Source organism: Sus scrofa, chromosome Y (assembly GCF_054392235.1).
Source record: "Sus scrofa isolate SSC_HxYL_T2T_F1_AM1 chromosome Y, Sscrofa_HxYL_maternal_Yorkshire_Landrace_v2.0, whole genome shotgun sequence".
Classification (NCBI taxonomy): Eukaryota; Metazoa; Chordata; class Mammalia; order Artiodactyla; family Suidae; genus Sus; species Sus scrofa.
Window position 1 is genome coordinate 18,969,222 of NC_139402.1, and position 23,301 is coordinate 18,992,522.

Genomic DNA, 23,301 nt, shown 5'->3' on the forward strand with positions numbered 1-23,301 from the left:
TTATCACCAGACTCAGATAATTGTTTGGGCTGACTTCTAATCAAATTTCAAGCAAGATATAACCAATTACTAAATAGCAGAGAAGTACAAACAGCCACAATTCTTCATATTTTTCCCTGTGTCATTATCAGATACCTGCTATAACTTCACCATAAAGACTATTTCAAAAGCAAGCAACATTGTCCGGCTGGTAAGATACTGAAACCAAAACTGAAAACACCCCTGAAGAACCCAGCCAGAACCCGATTTGGACTTGAACCCAAAAGCTGGGACTCAAATATATCCAAAATCCAGATTTGGACTTGAACCCATATGTCTGGATTTGAACCCAGCCTAAACCCTGACTGGGATTTGAACCCACAGTTTTTTAATTAGAATCACTCCCTTGGTGCTCCCACTTACTGAGGCTCAGGTTCTTTGCATCTCAGTGCAGAAGGAATTCAGTGAGGACAAAGTGATAGGCAAGAAATAGACTTATTAAAATAGGATTATTGTGAGGCAGGCAAGAGGGCAGGTGAGGAGGCTCTGCTCCGAGGATTAAGTGGGCTACATTTTTATAACCCAAGGGGAGTGTTGGGCAGGGACTGTTTTCTTCCTTGTTCTCTGAGTAGACATGAGGCTAATATTGCTAGCTCCTCCTTTGTATTGGGTAAGAGAGTATCTGACCCTGCGAGGTCAAACCAGGTGCTTATTTGAATCAGCAGAAGGATGGAAACATAGGCTAAAATATGTTGAACTATCTCAGGTTTCTATATAATGAGGGTTTCCTCCTTTGGAATGCCATCTTTTCCTTAAATTCCTGTCCTTAGTGTTGTGGTTTCTGTGAAAAAAAATTTTCCATATTTAAACCCAGGTGCAGAAAAGAGAAATTTATTGAGGCAAGAGACACTGTTAACCCACTGGGCCAACTTCCTTATAATCAGGGACAGCTGATTCTGGGTGCATGGTCGTGTCTGCTTTTATAGCCCAAAAGACAAAGGAGTGTGAGGAGAGGTCTTGCCGTACACCTGTTGACTTGCTGATTGGTTGGGGAAGGATGGGGTCTTCGGATACACTTGGTGGCTGTTTGGGGCATATATGGTGCCCCTATAGGTGTGGGGGAAGGAGTGGTCTACATACTTTTTCTAGTGGGGGGCAGGAAGATGTAGGCCAGGTTGATCAAGGGGAGGAGGTGAGGAGTGGGCCATGTACATTTCCTAGTAGGCCAAGTTTCTGGGGTGGGGAAGTCCTTAGGAATATTGTAGCAATTACAGTGAGACAGGTGGGGTGATAAGGGTCTGGTAATGCTTATCTCCGCTGGAGGCTTTTTGGGTTTTATCTCCTTGGAGATGCCTCAAAATCCCACTCTTGGTCTTAAGGATCTTTATCTTGCTGGACTTGAAGGAAGGCCCTCATTTTTTCTTTTACTCAATGACCTGAGGCATATTGTGTGCTCTTATTTACAGTTTTGTAGTTAAGCAAGCCTGCTTCCTTCTGATGGCTTTCTTGAGAAATTATTGACTTAGAGTGGTCTCCCAAAGTTCCCTAGGTTTCTCTCTCTTCTGTGACTTCTGCAACTATCTATATATCCCTCCAACTCCATCCCTATCAAAACCAATGTCTTTCAAACAAGACCAAAATAGGGATGAATAGCATAGCCATTATTACTGTGCTACTGTTTTGAAGGTTCAAAGATAAAAGGGATAAATGCCAATATATGGCAAAAAATAGTAAAAGGACCCATGAAATGAGTTTCAGCTAAAGGATGGTGAGTTTTTTATATATGAATGATGAAGAAGAAGAAAGAGGAGAAGGAGGAGAAGGAGAAGGAGAAGGAGAAGGAGGAGAAGAAGAAGAAGAAGGAGGAGAAGAAGAAGGAGGAGGAGGGGGAGGAGGAGGAGAAGAAGGAGAAGGAGAAGAAGGAGAAGGAGAAGGAGAAGGAGGAGGGGGAGGAGGAGGAGAAGAAGGAGAAGGAGAAGAAGAAGAAGAAGAAGAAGAAGAAGAAGAAGAAGAAGAAGAAGAAGAAGAAGAAGAAGAAGAAGAAGAAGAAGAAGAAGAAGAAGAAGAAGAAGAAGAAGAAGAAGAAGAAGAAGAAGACCTCCACAAAAAATATTTATGAGTTGACCAAGTATTGGGATACTAAACAAACTACTTCAAAAAATTAGAAACTGAGTGAAAACAGTTTCTGATATTAATGTAGAAAAGTGACAATAAATGTATATAAACTACAATGGAGCACTCCATGGAGTATCTTTAACTTTTTTTTCTTAAAAAGGCAGTTTTTTGTTCAAACAGTGGCTTAGTTTACTAGAGAACTGAGATAATAATTGACCTTGCATAGAAACAGAGGGGAGATCCAAAGTGACCTTCACTTTATACAAAAGCACCAGCTTAGACAAATAACATCTGAGCCGATAAGAGGAATTAAGAAGAGTAGCTCAGAAGTTAAGTGAAAGGAGTGACACCACCTGTATGTTTCAAGAAAGAAAGGAGGACTGCATTGTAACCCATTTTTCTGCTTACATATTTTAGATTTGGCTAGCACTGAAAGCAGTTCTTTTGCCCCTTTCCTGTTTATCCATTTATCTTCCCCTCTAAACTTAAAAGAGCCTAATTATAGGAAGAAGATCACTGGACAACTTAGCCTAACTCCTGATTTATGCACTTCTGAGTGCACACCATGCCTTGCCTAAACTGTTGATTCTTTGCTGAAATAATAATAATAATAATAAAAAAGAACAAACACTTAAATAGGTAAAGGATGATTAGCTCTCTAACATTAGTTAGGGGAAGATAAGCAAACTTGCAGGCAGATCACCCAGGCAAGAGAGACTCAGCCAGTCTGCCCAACATGGAGATTGATGCAGACCCCAATCTTCTGCCACAGTGATTCACTAGGACACCATCCCACCACCACCATTAAAATTGTGATGGCTGAGCAGAAACTTTGGATTTGGTTTCTGGACATGAGTCACAATCTCCCCATACTGATAGCTTTTCTGACTAAGGCACTTTTCCTTTCTCCTGACACTTGCTTATTGAATTACTGACTTTTGAGCTGTGAGCAGCTGAATCCTAAGTTCAATAACAGCAGAGGTGGTGCAATTTTTAATACCGTCATTTACAACTGATGTGGAAATATGCTTTGGGCTATATCAAGTTGTAGGCAATTTCCAATATTTTGGAATGATCAAAATGGTAAATTAAAAGAATACATTTAACTGAGGTTAGAAAAGAAAACAAGAAGCATTATTTTATGGTTGGAAACTGAATATAGCAGGAGCATATTTGCAAAATTATTTTGTTTGCCGTAGTTTCTTTTTCTTCTGCTCAGATTAATTAGGAGACCCCTGGGAAGGAGAACACAATGAAATTGATCCCATTTAAGAGAATCATATGCTACATGATTTACTGGATGAAAGTCTTGGAACAATGAAATAATTGAGCATCAATTTCCATATAGCACATTAAAAGAAAATTTCATTTTAATTCTTTAAGTCCAGGCCATATTTATTTTAAGACTCTGGCAAGCTTTAAAAAACAAACAAATAAATAAAAAGAACTTTAGGATATTTGCTCTCCAAAGTTCTGAAGGCAGTCTGTCTGTCTGTCTGTCTGTCTGTCTGTCTGTCTATCTATCTATCTATCTATCATCTTTTATATCCAAGACATGGAAACAACTTAAATGTCCCTCAATGGAGGACTGGACAAAGAAGACATGGTATATATATACAATGGAATATTACTCTGTCACACAAAAAGAGAATGAAATATTGCCATTGCGGCAACGTGGGTGGACCTGGAGATGATCATAATTGTAAATCCAATAGAGAAAGACAAATCTCATATGATATCACTTACATGTGGAATCCAATTTTAAAATGATACCAAAGAACTTATTCAAAAAACAGAAACAATTTTAAGATTTCGAAACCAAACCTGTATTTATCAAAGGGAAAATGATGGGGGGCAATGGATTGGGAAGATGGATTGGCGTGTACACACTCCTGTATACAAAATTGATGGGTTATAAGGACCTACTGTAAAGCTTGGGGAAATCTGTTCAGTAGTCTGTGATAGCCCATGTGGGGAAGCAATCTGGAAAAGAATGGATATACATGTACATGCATGGCCGATTCACTTTGCTGTACACCCAAAGCTAGCAGAACATCGAGAGTCTCCAATACTCCAGTAAAATTTAATTTGAAGAGAGTGAGAGAGAGAATTGCAGGAGATCTCTAGGTCCCTTCTCTCATGTAAGGCCTCAGCAACAAGGCACCTTCTGTACACCAGAGGGTGGGCCCTCACTAGATGCTGAATCTCCTGGTGCTCTGACCATGGACTTCCAGAATCCAGAACTCTGAGAAATGAATTTCTGCTGTTTGTTTAAAAAATAATAATTATAATTATGGTGATGAAATTTTTTTAATTCGCAAATTAATATTACTCTATTTAACCTTTTCATTTATTTGGTAGTGACCTTTGATGCACAAGCATTTTAGTACTTGCTACTATGCACTTTATCCACTTTTTCCTTTTGTGTGTTTGTCTTTGGTGTCCTTTATTTCATTAGGCATTAAAAGATGGTTCCTGGGAAAACTGTAAAGGAAATGGACATGTGAGTGCACTTAGGTTAGTAAACTACAAGTGGTGTAAGATTTGAGGGGGTTATTTTACAATCACATATATTCATATTTTGATGGGGATGTCCTGATAAAATTAAAGGAAATTAATGTGGTAATAGTCATGTCATTTTCATTGTATGCATTTCTTAATTAAAAAATGTTCTGAATTTTTTGTGTGTGTATGTGTGTGGAGGGGGAGTGATGAGGAGGAAAAAAATTAAAAAAAATTATTAATGTAAAATTGTTCAGACTTGATTAGGAAAACACTGTTGAGCTCTGCTTCCATTCACCATAGAAGTTAAAACAACATCAACATCAACAATGTGAATAGAGTGTGTAGCACAAATACACTTTATTTCATTGGAATAATCTAAATTATCATTTTCAGTTCTCGTTTATTTTTTATTCTAAGTTGAAAAGGAACCAGACCATACATGAAATTACTGGAATCTGATATCTCTTGAGCATTTTTCTACTGCAAAGCTGTAATCTTCCCCAAAGAAAAAAATGAGTTTGTTAGTTGGACAGCATTTATTCTCAGTAAATTCCATTTGGATTTAACATTGGTAGGACTTACTCCCACTTTGCTTTTGGGTCTGATTGAGGAAAAGATATTTAACAACTGTTGGGACATAGCCAAAAATGAAAAAGAAAACTGGTAGTCATTTAACACAATAGTGTCTTAAAATTTTCTTTACTGAACATAGGGGATGGAAATGGCATTCCAGTTACCCAGGAGTTCAGGCAAGCATATTTGCACTCTCCAGAATAAAGACTCAATGTTCTAAGAACGGTTAAATATTGCACCTGGGCACAGCAGCTGAGTATCAGCCATGCCTGTGAAATAAAAATGAGTTGAAACATTAAATATGTACTTATAAATTCCCTGGGTAAGCTCAGTGGGTTAAGGAGCTGGCATTGTCACTGCTGTGGCTTTGGTTACTGCTGTGGTGGGGGTTCAATTCCTGGCCAGGGAACTTAAAAAAAATAAATAAATAAAAGGCACTCAAAGAAACATTAGGTAAACTGTTGATATCATATTAACAAGGTGGACCATGCCTCCCTCTCCCCCTCCCCTTTCCTCCATTTTTGAATAAAAAGGTGTTACTTTTGAGACTCATTGGGGGTTTTGTTTGTTTGTTTTAAGTGGATTACCACTTTCTTTCTTTCTCCAGGCTTGGAGCTATTTTCACTCCTTTTGTGATTTGAAGCATTGAAGAAATATTGCAAGGACCTAATGTATGCCAGGCTCTATTTTAGGAGCTCGACATCTAAAAGTGATGAAATCTCTCTTTTTATTGTACATGTTCTTGCCACCCCCTCCCTCAACGAATTCTCCCCACCTTTTGTGTAATTATATTCATATCTGAGAGGCTCTATTTTTCATTTTCTTTTTCTGATATGATTAAACATACATAATAATAATATTCATTCCATTCATTTTAAAGATCTAAAGTGTACAATTTGGTAGCTCAAGAGCATTCACAATGTTGTGCACCCATCATCTGTGTCTAGTTCCAGAATGTTTCATCACCCCAGGAAGACACCCTGCACCTCTTGGCAATTACCCCCCCTGCCCTCCTCCCTCTTATTCAGTCCTGCGCAACCATCACAGATCTGGTCCCTGACTCTTATGTATTTGCTTCTTCTGTAAATGAAATCATTCAGTATATGGCCTCTGGTGTCTGCCCTTTTTTTTCACATAAGGTGATGTTTTCACATAAGGTGATGTTTTCACAGTGCTTCCATAGTCCAGAATGTGTCACTTCTTTGCCTTTTAATTTCAAATTTGAAATGATATATATTTACTTTTTTTCTCATATATTAATTTCTAGCTTTACAAAATCTGCTTTTATGTATGAGCGCAATTTAAACACTTGAGTCTGTACCAATACAGCTGCTTTAAATTAGATCAAGTAACAGTATTTCATATTTTATTTGAGTCTTGAACACTAAACTTCTTTGGGTGACTAAGATACAATTATGGAATTTATACATGCTTTTTGAATGAATAAAGTTAATTTTTGTTTGGACTTTTTAATATTATTGTACCATAACACTTATTGCTTGAATCACATTTGGTGATGCAGATTATTTGTATGTGATGCATTTAAATTTTATTTTCTCATGCATTGTGGCATCATTCTTATGCAGTCTTGGTGAGACTTATTTTTACTTTTCATAGGTTATGTTCTGTGCAATCTACAGTCATTACTCCCATTTCCCAAACATGGTTTTAAAACTGTACGGGGGACATTTCCTCCTATTTTAGCACATGTAAGTATTTTATGACAACTTCCAAGTCTGCCTTAACAATCTATTTGGAGGAAGTATTCACTTATTTCATTTGGTAAGCCATGACCTTTAAATTTTAAAAATGTTGTCCTAAGATTGAACTAGAATAAAAAAAATGATGAATCAGTGGCTGTAATTTAAAAAATTAGATTTGTAAAGCATTGTTCTTTTCATTTTGTTCTGTTTTGATCATTAGTGATGTAAAAGTGAAGAAGACAGAGGCCAGTGGTGAGCATACTCCTGACAGTCTCGAGAACAAAATGGTCCCTTTGAAGTGTTATGTTCACCTCGGGAAACTTTGAGTTCCAAGGTTATCTGTTTTTCTCTTAATGGAACCATTTTTAAGTCTCTTGCCAGAATTCAGCCTCTGTCTGCCAGTGCCGAATTGAAAGAATTGAAACGCAGAGATGGGGTTTGGGGTAAAGAAAAAAAAAATAGCTTTATTGCTTTGCCAGGCAAAGGAGGATCAGAGCAGGCTAATTAATGCCCTAAAGACTGTGAAGACTGTGCTCCCCCACGCCCCACCCCCCCCCCAAAGAATTGTGAGGAGTTTACAGTAAAAAAGGAGAAAAACAGGTTTGCCGATAGAACCGGATTGGGACACACATGCATTCTTCTTTCTTTGGGGGAATCTTTGTCCTCAAAACTGGAGTCAGGAGATGTTCATGATGGTGGTCTTCTGGGTTATTGCCTAGGATAACAGTGCTTGCAAAAAGGGCGTACTGATCAGAGATTAGAACAAACCAGGAAAGTTCCTGACAAACATCAGGTACTAGTCATCTTTAACCCACAGGCCATTATGCTCAGAGGGCCTGACCTTTAGCTTAGAGGTGGTCCTGTTTAGGGTGCAATTAAGTCAGGGAGAAGGACAAGGAAGGACTCTAAGCTGTTTAACTTCAAAGTAGTCATTTCTAAAAGACACATAAGGAATATAACTTTTCTCTCAGGAGTATGAGGCACCTGCATCATATCTAATGTTATTTGACTCTGAGACTGGCCATTAAATAGATGCTAGTATATATTAACATACTGATAATCATCAGCAGAGGTATTCACATTTAGAATTCCCAATTATTTGCCACAGGAAAACTTAACAGAATTTTCAATAGTTCTTTAAGTAGAAGTGAAGAAACAAGAATGACGACTAGCATTCAACTCTATAACATCCGCCGCCTGGCAGGCGCACGTGCCTGCATTCTTGCCTGTGGGCCTGAGTGCTCTAATGGCCGAAAGGAAAGGAATTGGGTTATCTTGAATCTCTGTGTTAAACATAGCATTTACATATGCTCATAACGATAAACCATTGTCAGATGCTGCTGCACCGTCATCCTTTTAATTGAGTGGATAAAATAAAATAACTTAATAATGACAAAGTTTCCGGTTTTTTAAGGTTAGCAGAGCCTTCAGCAACTCGGATTAGACCTAGAACAGAAAGCAAGCCTTATTATCATAATAAGTAAGCAGTTTTGCTTGAGAATGGGTAGGTTGGTTCGGCTTTGGCTGGCTGGCTGCCTGCCGACCCCAGCGGTTTCCAGGGGAGGTACTGGGGGCGGAGAAATTGGTATTTCACTACAAAGATTAGAGTTACTCAAATCTCTGGTGGAAATAACCTTTAAATAGTGAAGACAACTTTCCAAACGCTTACGCTTTTGATTTCGCTTCCTCCCCCTTTTCAAATGGTGCAGTCATATGCTTCTGCTATGTTCAGAGTATTGAAAGCGGACGATTACAGCCCAGCGGCACAGCAGCAAAATATTCTCGCCTTGGGGAAAGGCTCCTCACTATTTCCGACGGACAATCATAGCTCAAACGATGGACGTGAAACTAGAGGAAGTGGTAGAGAGAGTGGCCAGGATCGTGTCAAGCGACCCATGAACGCTTTCATTGTGTGGTCTCGTGATCAAAGGAGAAAAGTGGCTCTAGAGAACCCTCAAATGCAAAACTCAGAGATCAGCAAGTGGCTGGGATGCAAGTGGAAAATGCTTACAGAAGCCGAAAAGCGCCCATTCTTCGAGGAGGCACAGAGGCTACAGGCGGTGCACCGAGATAAATACCCGGGCTATAAATACCGACCTCGTCGCAAGGGAGAGAGGGCACAGAATTTGCTTCCGGCAGAGGCGGCAGTACTATGCAGCCAAGTGCGCGTAGAGGAGAGGATGTATCCCTTCACATACACAGTCGCCAAGGCCAAGTGCTCAGGAACAGAAAGCCAGTTAAGTCACTCACAGCCCATGAACATAACCAGCTCACTTCTGCAACAGGAGGATCGCTGCAACTGGACAGGCCTGTGCCACAGTAGGGTAACATCCACCGGGCAGATCCGCGCCGACTTGCCTTTTCACCGTGGTTTACAGCCGGGACTTTCTCACATTTATTTTCCATATTGATTTCCTTTACTGTCGCGAACAGAGGGCCTATTCATCTCAGTTTTACTGTTATTTCACCTGTGACTTAGTTTCAGATTAAGGCAGATTAACATGTTTGACCTATAAAGAATTAGGGCATGCCAATATGACTCAACCTGTCTTTACGACTGCTTAAAAGAGCACTACCTTAATAAGAAAGTATCTTAACACACAAACTGCTTGATTTCGAAAACCATCTGTTTTTCCTTCTAATAGAACAATTTTTTTATACCTAATTTTAGTTGTTCCCGTGATTAGCCATTAAGTACGTAACAGTATATATTAGTATTCTGATAATCCTTAGCATAGCTGATAGAATTCTCTTTATTCTCACTGTCAAAACTGTAGTGCTGGGGAGCATGCACAAATTTATGATACAGGAACTTCCATGGAAGTATTTGTACCTAATAAAGCAGTCCCTTGTAGAGTCTGTTCTTTTGTCTTTTCAGCTATTTTGCCTGTCTTTGTAAACTGCAGGTAAAGTAGTGAATATATATGTGTAGTCTATCTGTTTTGAGATTCTTTCTGATATATTGCCTCTCCCAGCTTCAGAAGAGAAAGAAGAGTTTTGCTGCCATTTGCAACTCAGTTCCTTCACTCCGCACAAATCTATGCACTTTGACCTTGAGTTTGAACCATCATGACATCCTTCTGCTAAGACGAAATCTTTTTCTTCTTCTTTTTAATGAAATCTTTAATTGGCTCCTGTGAGACTCACGGTTTCGCGTCTTTTCCGAAAGTTTTCTTTTAACCAGGACCAAATGTTTGTTTCCATTGTCCTCAACTTTGACGTTCTGGGGGGTGCGGGTGGGGAATAGGGATATAATGTTGAGAATATGAACTATTCAGATTGGTGGGGAGGGGCGGGGGGAAGGGGGCATGGGAGGTGGACGAGCCTGTCCGGTTAATCTGGTGAGAAGTCAGTGAAAATGTAAGTCAAAGGCATTATAAAATTTGCCTATGGCCTAAAGTAGAAACTCTGGCAGTTTTCAGAGAAAAGCATCAATTTTTGAAATAAAAATAAGCTGATGGTCTCTTGTCTCTGTATTTATATACCATATGCCAAAATTAACTTTCCAGTGCATATATTCCAAAGCTTTAAAAAAAAAAAAAATTGTCTCAGGTAGTAAAACTCAAAACAGGAAAATGTATGTGGTAGAGTAAAATGTCACGTTTTTGAAAGAAAATACAAGGTAAAACAGGAATTAATTTCACGGACTAATTCGCTCCAGAAACAGTGCTGTTTATTCGGAGATTTACTGCCCCATCTCCCTCTACCCCCGCCCCCGCCCCCGCCCCAGGTGGGAATTATATGTTGCAATAACCTTTTAAACAACTGTCTAAACTACTCTTAGGTGGAAACTGTGAACAACAAACCTGCCATAAAAGTATCATCATGAGCTATGGGTCTGCTCCGGCCTATACTTGTCACCGCTTTGGTACACTTACCGGACATATTTCTGTCTGTTTAAACTTTGGTCAGCTAAAAATTAAAACTCCCGCCTGGACCAGACCCTAACCACCATCCCATGACTACTGACTAGGAGACTCAACACAGGACCCCTGCCCTATAAAACTTAACTCTCCCTACACAGCAGGAGGGGTGGGGTGGGGAGGGGCTGAGTTCTTTCTCAGTGCTCCTGGCCATCTCTTTGGTCAATAAAATTTGTTTGGGACCTCAGTGTTCCAGTTGACTGTCTTTTCTTCTCTTCTGTGTGTTAACAACTGCTTCGTATTTTTTAATGTTTTATATACATTTTACACACATATATATGAAACTGACAGTATTAATGGCCTGAACCTAGCCAGAACTCAGATTGGGACTTGAACCCATGATTTTAAATTAGAATCACTCACCCTGTGTCTGGACTCACTGAGGTTCAGGTTCTTCATGTCTCCTCGCAGAAGGAATTCAGCAAGAGACAAAGGGATAGGCAAGAAATAGGTTTATTAGGATAGGACGCTTGTGAGAGATGCAAGCAGGCAGGCAAGTTCTGCCCCAAGGATCTGAGGATCCAGATAGATGGGTGGGCTACAGTTTTATCCTCCAAGGGGAGTGGAGGTGGGAAAAGCCGGCCTTGGTATCCGGTAAGGTGTGTATTCAAATCAGCAGAAGGGTGGTCCTCAAACTCTTGCCCTTGATCTGAATCTGAATGCAGGCCCCATCCCATCTGCACCCAATGACCTGAGGCAATTCTCACACTTCCACTAGTTAAGCAAGCCTGCCTTGTTCTGATGGCTGTTTTTGAGCAATTTATTTACTTACAGTGGTCTCCCAATATCCCCTAAGTTTTCCTCTTTATCTGTGGTCCTTTACTGGGACCCCTAAAACTTCCTGTGCCTACTCCATCCCTATACATATATATATGTATGTATATATGTATATGTATGTATTTGTGTTTTATGTTTAAAACCTCTCTTTCTGAAACTGACAGCATTTATGACTTGAACCCAGCTAGAGCCCAGACTGGAACTTAACCCACTTTTTTTTCTTTTTTCTTTTTTTTAAATTAGAATCACTCACCCGGTGTCCAGCCTTACTGAGGGTCAGGTTCTTTGTGCCTCAGCACAGAAGGAATTCAATGGGAGACAAAGTGATAGTCAAGAAACAGATTTATTAAGACAGGACGCATGAGAGATGTCAAGTGGGCAGGCAAGGAAGCTCTGCCCTGAGGCTTAGGTGGGCTACAGTTTTATCCTCAAGGGGAGTGGAGGTCAGAAAAGCCTGCCTCTTCCTCTTTCTTCCAGTATCTGTTAAGAGAGTGTTTGACCCTGTAAGGTCAAACTAGGACTGTCATGGTGCATGTTCACATCAGCAGAAGGGTGGTCCTTAAACTCCTGCCCTTAGGTCTGAACCTGAATGCAAGCCTCACCACCCCCCCACCCCCTGGCACCCAGTGACCTGAGGCAATTCTCATGGCTCCACCACAGGAGAGCAAGCCTGCCTTATTCTGATGGCTTTCTTGAGCAGTTATTAACTTACAGTGATCTCCCAAAGTTCCCTAGGTTTCCCTCTCTATGGTCTTTTAGGACTTTTACAACTACCCGTGTAACTATCCTACTCCATCCCTATCATCTCCACATGTACAGAAATAACCTCTACTCAGACCTTCATCAAAAAAGATTGATTTTCCTTTTATCAAACTTCACATAAATCACAGCATAAAGTATTATGTCAAGTTTGTTGTGCTTAGTATAATTTCAGTGACATTTCAGCTTGTTTGTCTTAGAAATTACTATGTAATTCCATTCTATTTTTTTATAGACATGTGAATGGACACCTTCTGGTTTTAGCACAAGTACATTTGTATACATGTCCATGAGAGAACATTTACAGGCATTTCTACTGAGTATATACCTAGGAAAGAAATTTGTGTTTTTGACACATATTTAGCAGGTATTGATAACAAATATTTTTGTATTTTCTAAAGAATATTTGCCATATCTTCAAATGTCAACATCCAAAAAATATTTAAGGGTATGAACTAAGAGGATGGCCTCCAGAGTCAGTCAGTCTGGACCTGACTCCTTCCCTGCCATTTATTAGGCCAGACACTGAATGATTGCTTCATCTCTCTGGGCCTCAATTTTCTCACTTTTAAGTAAGAAGGAGAAGGAGGAGGAGGAAGAGGAGGAGGGGGGAGGAGGAAGGGGGAGAAGGAGAAAGAGAAGAAGAAGAAGAAGGATAATAATGATAATACTAACGAATGAAAATAAAACAATAAGAACAAAACCAACTTCATTGGGATATTGGGAAGACTAAAAAAGTTAAGGTGTATGATGATTCAATGTACATAAAATATAAAAAGTATATTTAAATAGTATTAAAGAATTTCCTGTCATGGTGCAGTGGCTATGAATTGACTAGGAACCATGAGGTTGTAGGTTCAATCCCTGGCCTCGTTCAGTGTGGTATAGGCTGGCAACTGCAGCTCTGATTCAGTGGGTTAAGGATCTGGAGTTGACATGAGCTGTGGTATGGGTCACTGAGGCGGCTTGGATCCGGCACTGCTGTGGCTGTGGCTGTGGCTGGCACCTGTAGCTCCAATTAGACCCCTAGCCTGGCCACCTCCATGTGCTGTGGCTGCAGCCCTAAAAAGCAAAAAAAAAAAAAAAAAAAAGTATTAAAAACAAAAGTCAAGATTAATTAAAAAAAACTAACTAGTAAGGGTAATAATAATGAAAACAAAAATTAGCAACTACAACAAAATCTGCCCACTGGGATGCTGTGAAGATTAAATAAGTGAAAGTGTATATAGTATGCTCTGAGCACACATACTGTCAGGACAGAAGTAAGCATCAGTAAAGAACTAACAACTTTGATAACTAATGATAGTAATAATAATGCTATAACAACAATGTAAAAACCTACCCCTGTAGGGAAACAGAGAGGACTAAATTACTTAAAGGCGTATAAGAATTCAAGGAGTAACTGTGTTTAAACTACATGGAACTGACGTGGGCATTGGTATATAATTAAAGAGTAAGCATAATAACACAAAATAGAAAAGAAGAGCAACAAAACCCCAAACTCATTGGGTGCTGTGAGCACTTTAGTCTTCTTTGGAAACAAAAGTGCCTAAAGATTCAATGAACAGGCATGCCTGTTGTGTCTCAGTGGGTTAAGAACTTGACATAATGTCTGTGAGGATGCTGATTTGATCCCTGTGTCAGTCATTGGGTTAAGGATTGGGCATTTCCACAAGCTGCAGCACAGGTTGCAGATGCAGCTCAGAACCAGTGTTGCCGTGGCTGTGGTGTAGGCTGGCAGCTGCAGCTCTGACTCAGCTCCTTGCCTGGGGACTTCTAAAGGCCACAGGCACAGCTGTAAAAAGGAAATACAACAACAACAACAACAAGTAAATATATTTTCCATACTGAGAGATCAACATTATTAAAGCACTAGCTAGAAATACCAATGATCAGCATGATAATGATGATAATAATAACAATAACAAAACCACCCCACTGAGATGCTGTGAGACTACATAAGTTAAGAATATGAAATTCAAGGAGCGAATACACAAAGAACTTAGAACAGAGGAGAGGGTGGCATTGGTCAAGAAATAATTAGTAATTATTAATAACAAAACAATAACAACCAAACTGACTCAGGGGGATGCTGTGGAGATGAAATCCCATAAGATGTATAGGATTCAATGAGTAAATTTATATGAAGTTCTAAGAACAGAGGTCAAGATCAGCAAGAAAAACTAAGTAGTAATGATGATGATGGTGATGGTCATGATTATGATGGCAATGTTAAACAAACAAAAAACAGGTACCTCAGGGACGTTGTCAAGAGTAACCATGTAAAGGTGTATAGCATTCAATGAAAAAATGTGTTGTAGTACAAAAACACTAGCTAGCAACAACAAGAACAACAATAATAGCTTGAAAATATTTTTTAATTTTATTATTTTATAATGGTTTTTATTTTTTCCATTATAGCTGGTTCCCAGTGTTCTGTCAATTTTCTACTGTACATCAAGGTGACCCAGTCACACATACATGTATGCATTCCTTTTTCTCACATTATCATGGTCCACCATAAGTAAATAGATATAGTTCCCAGTGCTACACAGCAGGATCTCATTGCTTATCCATTCCAAAGGCCATAGTTTGCGTCTATTAATAGCTCAAAAATAATAAAAACAACAAAGATATATCACTGGGGAACTGTGAAAGACATAATAAATTAAGGTTTATAAGGATTGAGTGAGGACTGTATATAATGTATTTAGAAAAGAAGATAGCCTTAGTAAAAGGCAAATAGGTACAAATAATAGAAAAAAAAGCAAACTACATAAAACCTACCTCACTCATTGAACATGCTAAAAGGTACAGGACCAAATAAGTAAGTATCAAAGTACTTGGAAAGGAGATCAACATTAATAAACAGCAACAGCAATAATAATAGTATAAAATGGCAAAAAAGTAAGAAGCAAAACATACCTCTCCGGGATGCTGTGAATAATAAATTAGTTAAGGCAGATGAGATTCCAGCAGTAAATGTGTGTAAAGGGCTTGGAATAGAGGTAAGCATCAGTAAAGAAGTAAATAACAGCAACAAAAACAACAACAACAGCAACAATAATTACAGCAAAACCTACCTCAATAGTATGCATTAAAGATTACAGGATTCAAGTGGTAAATGTATCAAAGTATGTAGAAGTCAGCATTAATTAAAAACTAACCGCATAAATTAAAGTAGAGAAACTGAGTACATATAAAATACAAAATGGATGTCAATTTTGTAAAGAACTCATTAATATATATTAACAATAATAAAAAACAATAACAAAAATAGCAATATATAACAATAAAACCTAACCCCTTTGAGATCTGTGATGACTAAGTAAAGTGTGTAGGACTCAATGAGCAAATGTATACACAGAGGTCAGTGTTAGTAAAAGCCAACTAGTGATAATAATATTAACAAAACAAAAATAGTTAAACAACAAACCCTACTTCAGTGGGATGCTGTGAAGAGTAAATCCCTTAAGGTGTATAATGATTGAATGAGTACATCTATGTAAAATACTTAGAACAGAGGCTGGCGTTAGTAAAGAACTAACCAGCAGTAACAGTCATAGTTATTAACAGGAAAAAAAAAAAAAAAGAAAAAAAAAGAAAACAACAAAACCAACCTAAATGGACTCTGTGAAGATGAAATATGTTAAAATGTATAGGAGTCAATGACTAAGTGCATACCAAGTACTTAGAACAGTGATGAGCATTATTAAAAAATGACTAATAATAATAATAACAACAGTCATAGTGAATAAAAACAAAACAAAACAAAATGACCTCATTGAAGTAGTGTGAAGTCTAAATAAGTTGAGGTGGAAAATTCAATGATTAAATGCTTATAATGTGCCAAGTCAGAGTACAGCTTTACTAAAGGACTAACTGGTAATGAATTTAATGAAAATAATAGTAATGATGATGATGAAGCAAAATTACCCGCACTAGGATGCTCTGAGGACAAATAAGTTATAGCATATTAGGATTTAATGAGGAAGTGTATGTAAAGTACTTAGACGGAGGTTGGCATTACTAAAGAACTAATGATTATGAATAATAATAAATAGTAATAGCAGCAATTAACAATAGTACTAAAATAACAGCAAAACAAAAACAAAACCTACCTATCTGGGATAGTCTAAAGATTAAATAATTTGAGATGTCTAAGGCTTCAAAGCATTAAGTTATATAAAGCACTTAGAAAAAAGTTGGCATTTATAAAGAACCATATGTCGATATTAATAATTAATATACAAAACAGCAACAACAACCTACCACACTGGGTTGTTGGGAAGACTCAATAAGTTAAGGTGAAGAAAACACAGGCAAAACACTCTCCGACATCAACATCATGAATGTTTTCTCAGGTCAGTCTCCCAAAGCAATAGCCATAAGAGCAACAATAAACCCATGGGACCTCATCAAACTGAAAAGCTTTTGCACAGCAAAGGAAACCAAAAAGAAAACAAAAAGACAACTGACAGAATGGGAGAAAATGGTTTCAAATGATGCAACCGACAAGGGCTTAATCTCTAGAATATATATAAGCAACTTATACAACCCAACAGCAAAAAAGCCAATCAATCAATGGAAAAATGGGCAAAAGACCTGAATAGACTGTTCTCCAAGGAAGATATACAGATCACCAGCAAACACACGAGAAAATGCTCATCGCTGATCATAAGAGAAATGCAAATCAAAACAACTATGAGATACCACCTCACACCAGTCAGAATGGCCATCATTAATAAATCCACAAATAACAAGTGCTGGAGGGGCTGTGGAGAAAAGGGAACCCTCCTGCACTGCTGGTGGGAATGTAAACTGGTACAGCCACTATGGAGAACAGTTTGGAGCCACCTTAAAAATCTATACATAGAACTTCCATATGACCCTGCAATCCCACTCTTGGGCATCTATCCGGACAAAGCTCTACTTAAAAGAGACACATGCACCCGCATGTTCATCGCAGCACTAGTCACAATAGCCAGGACATGGAAACAACCCAAATGTCCATCGACAGAGGATTGGATTCGGAAGATGTGGTATATATACACAATGGAATACTACTCAGCCATAAAAAAGAACAACATAATGCCATTTGCAGCAACATGGATGGAACTAGGGACTCTCATACTGAGTGAAATGAGCCAGAAAGACAAAGACAAATACCATATGATTTCACTTATAACTGGAATCTAATATCCAGCACAAATGAACCTTTCCACAGAAAATAAAATCATGGACTTGGAGAAGAGACTTGTGGCAGCCTGATGGGAGAGGGAGGGAGTGGGAGGGATCAGGAGCTTGGGCTTATCACACACAACTTAGAATAGATTTACAAGGAGATCCTGCTGAGTAGCATTGAGAACTATGTCTAGATACTCATGTTGCAACAGAACAAAGGGTAGGGGAAAAAAAATGTAATGTATACATGTAAGGATAACTTGATCCCCTTGCTGTACAGTGGGAAAAAAAAAAAATAGCAAATGAACACGATAGAAGTATTTGTGAACTGAATAACTTGGTGTTATAATAATTTTACATACATTACAAAACACACAGAAATAAAAAGAAATAAAAATATTATAAACAAAAATATTAAAAAAATAAGTTAAGGTGTATAATAAGTCAACGATGAAATGACTAAAATGTACTTAGAAGAGATGTTGACATTAGTAAACAATCAGTAGCAGCAATGCATGGTATACTTTGTACATACAGTATGTATAACACATAGTGTACATAGTGCTATAATACATAGGAGTAGTATAACAACAACAATAATAACAATAATAGTTAAAAAAAATAACTCCACTGATAGGCTGTGAAGATGAAATCAGTTCAGGTGTATAAGGATGCAATGTGTAAGTAGGTATAAATTAGAACAGAGGTCAGCATTAGTAAAGAACTAACAAATGGTATAAATAATTATAAGATAACAAGAAAATCTCCCATACTGGGATGCTATTAAGACTAAATATGTTAGGAGTTCCCATCATGGCTCAGTGGTTAGCGAATCCGACTAGGAACCATGAGGTTGCAGGTTCGATCAGTGGGTTGAGGATCTGGTGTTACCGTGAGCTGTGGTGCAGATTGCAGATGTGGCTCGGATCCTGCGTTGCTGTGGCTGGGGCATAGGCCGGTGGCTACAGCTCCAATTCAACCTGGGAACCTCCATATGCCGTGGGAGTGGCCCTAGAAATGGCAAAAAGACAAAAAAATTTAAAAAAAAAAGACTAAATATGTTAAAATGTAGAGGGATTCAGCACCCAAGTATCTATAAAGTACTTGGAATATTGATTGATGTTACTCAAGAACTTACTGGTAGTAATAATAATAACTAGTACTTTACTGACAAGGCCTGCTCGTCAACCCAGGTCCTGAAGTCAGCGGTGCCACAGAAATAAGAAAGAGACACAGAAGTAGAGTGGGGATCAGGGGGGCTTCTGCCTTCAAGAGGCAGTAGCAACCCTCTGAGCCAACTCATGGTTTTTATTCACTATTTTCTACTTCCTTGTACATGTAGGGGATACATCGGTATTTTACTTCAAACTTATTTACGGAAGCAGGATATGCTAGGACACTCATTCCTAAGCACATAAAGTAATCATAGATGTTTTAGCCCTCCCAGGCCATAATTTGTTGTCTGCATCAAGCCATCTATGGCCTCTCTCAAAAATCCCCCAAGCAAGGCTCCAGTCCTGAGAATGTCGGAGCTGATGGTTTTCCATCAGCAACATCAGTGCTTCAGCAGTCTTGTTTTCAAGATGCCATTCTTTGATGTTGTTCTCATTTGTTTTGCCTCAAGGGTCATGAGAGAGTCACAAGACTATGTAAAGTATAGACGGACCTCTACGGCCACTCTATGGTGCCAGTCTTTTCTTTCCATTCTTTTTCACATTGTGTATTTATACCTCCAACAATTTACAACAACAGAAACCAACCTGGGATGCTAAATGGATTGAATTCAAAGAATAAATATATGTAAAGTACTGAAAAGAGATGGCTGCATTAGTACAGAACTAGCTGTTAGTTGTCATTAACATAAAAATAATTGCTCCATGTACAAGACATTTTAGTGGAGGACTCTTGCAGGGTTGAGTGTTCAATAAGCACTCACAACTGAGTAACTACCACCCCTACTAGGGTTCTGGTGTTTCTTTGTGGTCAGTTTCCCCTATCAATGGCACATGTTCTATCATGAGGGATTAATTTTGCCTGAGCTTGAACTTCATATGAACAGAACCACGTGATTCATATTTCACTTGAATCTACAGCAGTTTAAGAAAACTGTTTTTGATGGATGTTTGTTGTTTGTGGTTGGAGGATTTTTCTTAACATGGCTGCCATAAAAAGTGGAGTTCAGTTCTCTGAGTAAACAGTTCACCCAGGCCAAAACCTAGGAATGAGATTTCTGGGTCATGAAGTAGTGGTATGGTTAACTTTGTGAAAACTTTCCCCAAATTTCCAGAGTGTGTGTACCATTTCATATTTCCATTAGCAATATACATGTGTATGGAAAAAGATTTCCACACACGCTCACCAAAATGTTCAGCAAAATTTGGAATTGTTCTTAAATTGTAACCATAAAAGGGAAGATGCGTAGTGATAATTAAAGTAGTTATTAATAAACCCTTCTAGGGCAAGTGTTCCCCCATTACTTTCCCCTCTTGGAATTTCTAGGTTAAATAGAGTTCTGTCTTTCTTTTGTTTTGTCTTAATCTTACCACTGTTCTTAAAAAGCTCCATACTGACTCAAAGGATCGGTAAATTCTGCTGGTTTTTTGGTTGAGTCCATGCAGAATTGGTAGGTTATCTTATGGAGAGTCACAAAACAGTAACATTAATGTTAGGCAAAAACAAAAGGAGTTCTAGGCTGCTATTTGGTAGCATTTGAAAGTAGTCTTCATGTTTGTTCAGAAACTTTTTGTGAGACTGCAGTAGGGAAGAAGAAACCTGACTCTGTATTAGATCACTTCCATTTCCTTTTAAACTTTGTCCTCTGTGCTTAGCCATGCTGGCTCTCCTCCTTTTGCATGAAGATGTTTCCTATAGCCTGAAGTATACAGGATAGCCTCTTTTTAAGGGTATTACATTTTTAGGTTAAAAATTGTAGAACAGAGAATAACATCTGTCTTGTTGGAGGTTTACAGGAACATCATGACCTGGCCTACATGAAAAAAGGATTCAGACACCAAGAGGTTTGAAAAAAACTATCCATGCCCCCTCCCCTCTCTTGAATAAAAAGAGCCTGGATTCTGACTGAGGGAAGAAGATTCCTTGAGACATCATTCTGCCATCTTCTCGCTCTGATGGGTTTCCAAACACATTCATAATTCCTTGATTAGCCTTCTCTGCAGTGAGCAGAAGGAGCTTGGACTTGGGAACAAGACTGCAGAAAAGTTAAATTGTTGCTTCCTTCCTTTGTTGCCAAAGGAGCAAGTGATTACTGCTCTTCCGGATTTTTCTTAGAGTATTTCCTTGAGGAAATTTGCATTTGTTTTTTTCTTTTCTGTTAACATGTAGGTAAATTTCTTTAAGAGCTAAATAAGCCCCTTGACAGCATGGTGATCCAGAGAAGTCTTTCTTGGAATTCCCTTGTGGGAAAGTGGGTTAAGGGCCCCAGGATTGTCACTGCTGTGGGGTGTGTTGGTTTGATCCCTGGGCCAGGGAACTTCCACATGCCAGGCAGACTGGCCAAAAATTAAAATAACAATAATTCTTTAAAGAACTGTCTTTAAAAAAGGAAAGAAAGAAAGAAAGAAAGAGAGAGAGAGAGAGAGAGAGAGAGAGAAAGAAAGAAAGAAAGAAAGAAAGAAAGAAAGAAAGAAAGAAAGAAAGAAAGAAAGAAAGAAAGAAAGAAAGAATGAAAGAAAGGGAAAGAAAAAAAAATTGAAATGCTGAACCCAGGTTCAGCTAAAAAGCTGAAATTGGCCTTTCACACCCACATCCAGAGTTTATTTCTTTGGTGAAAGACAGACAGTAAGAATGAGAATATTTAGCTTATTATTTCATGTTTTGGGATTGGGCCTAACCTAAATTCTCCTAAGGTCAACTAAAATTCTTTTCAACTGTGTAAGGGTGCTTTACCTGTTGTGGCAAGATAAAACTACTTTTCATTAAAACACATAGACATTTTAAAAATACTTGAAATCTATTAATTTTTGGCATGTACTCATTATGGTAACAAATACATTTCTCCTTGTTTCCACAATGATAATACTCTAAAGAAGATTCAGAAAAGTTTCAAATTTTGCTAAGCACTAGGGTATTAATCAAATTATTTCTCCCCATAGGCCCTTTTATTGCATCACATCTACACACTGAAAAAGGAACCATTCAATTTGGTCTTAGTGGTGCCTGGAGGTGAACACCCACATCAAACTCTGATCGTAAATATGACTCATATATTTTCTTCAAATTTAAGGGACTTTAGAATCTACTTAATGTCTTGTTTGGATTTAGTTTCATCATTCCACACTAACTTGGCAGACAAGAAATGGAGGGGAGGCTGGGGGGGCTCAAATGAAGCAACCCCTGTTAATAATAGAGGGACTTTTCCACACAATTTTACCCCAACCTCTATAGATTCTTTAAAGGGAAAAGACAGTAGGCCTTTTTCTTATTATTTTTATTTCAATTATATTTTCTATAAAGTAACCAAAATGTCTCCAAGCATGAAAATATTTAACTTTAAGGCTATGGCTTTTATGAAATGCAATTCACCAATTCCATTTGTGTAGTGGAGAGTTTTAATCAACAGCAATTCACACACAAATTTTGTTGTGAGGCCTTCTGCTCTTTGTGTAGTTGCAAATGTGTGTGAAACCACTTCCCACTCATGTTTCTTTCTCAACCTAATGTGACGGTGACTTTGTGCAAGATGATAGTGGGTCTTGGTTCCTTCACCAGAGCATATGCTCTGCCCTTTTCAAAGTAAGTAACCCTAAGCCCAATCACTTTTTCTTTTTTCTTTTCTTTTTTTTCTTTCCTTTTTTTTTTTTTTTTGCCTTTGGAATAAATAAAATAATGGAAATAAAGCAGTAGGCTTTCACTAAGGTATTGACACTGGTAAGTACATTGCGAATGGTAGGTTATGTGTGTCATTGTTAATTACTGGGGTAAAAAGGAACATGGGAATTCAAATTAAAAAGCAAGCTGGAGATTTTATTAAAAGGTTAAATCACATTTCTGTCCACTTAGAAATTATGCACCCCCCCAAAAACTGAGGGTTAAGTTTTATTTTGGGCCAAACGAGGGTGTTAGCCCAGGAGGCAGCATTTCAGATAGTTCTGGGAAACCGCTTCAAAGAGGCAGGGCAGAGGGGGGAGGTGGGAAGGCCAGCATATATGCGATCTTGGTGAAGGGTGAGGGGGTACATGCAGCCAAGCACACATTTTTACAGACAGTGGCTGATAGTCTCATGAAGGTCACTGCTAAGTCACAAGGAGAAGACATCATCACCATGAAGGATGTTTACTGCTTTTCTGCATCAGGACATGTAAAAATTTGGCTCATAAAAAACCTTCCTGAAAGTACCTAACTAACTGAAGACATGTTTCATTTTTCCCAGGGCATAGAGTATCTTACCCTGAACACATTTCAGGAGCTATTGCAGGTCAGCAGCTGCAATCCCTGTAGAGGCAGATGGCCAGCACCAGTCTCCGGTTCACAAGGCTTCTCCATGGTGATAAAGCCAACCATAATTTTAGGAGGCATTTCATGACTGTTTTGGCCCACAGTGCTGAGAATGCTCATTCCCAGGTCTGGCAAAGATTTCACGGATAGGCCACTCAGTGTGCTATTACTGAACTAGGCCTTATTAAAAGTAGTCAAGTGTCTCTGTGTTACTATTCTCTTATAGTTTTCATATTCTCCCCGTATGCAGAGTTATACTATCACAATCGATGACCCAGTAAAGAAGTATGTATTTCATCAACTGATTCACATCACCTTAGTCATTATTT

At 38.5% G+C, this 23,301-nt stretch overlaps 1 protein-coding gene across 1 annotated transcript; it reads left to right on the forward strand.

Annotated features, from left to right (window-relative positions):
* The first annotated feature begins 8,575 nt into the window (after window positions 1–8,575).
* On the forward strand, window positions 8,576–9,286 carry SRY (sex determining region Y). Its single transcript, NM_214452.3, has one exon. It carries the CDS (start codon window positions 8,576–8,578, stop codon window positions 9,284–9,286), a length of 711 nt encoding a protein of 236 aa, NP_999617.2.
* Window positions 9,287–23,301: the final 14,015 nt, after the last annotated feature.

What these genes read in the sequence shown, in the direction of transcription:
- SRY (NM_214452.3), top strand. Translation starts at nt 8,576, where the DNA reads ATGGTGCAGTCATATGCTTCTGCTATGTTCAGAGTATTGAAAGCGGAC.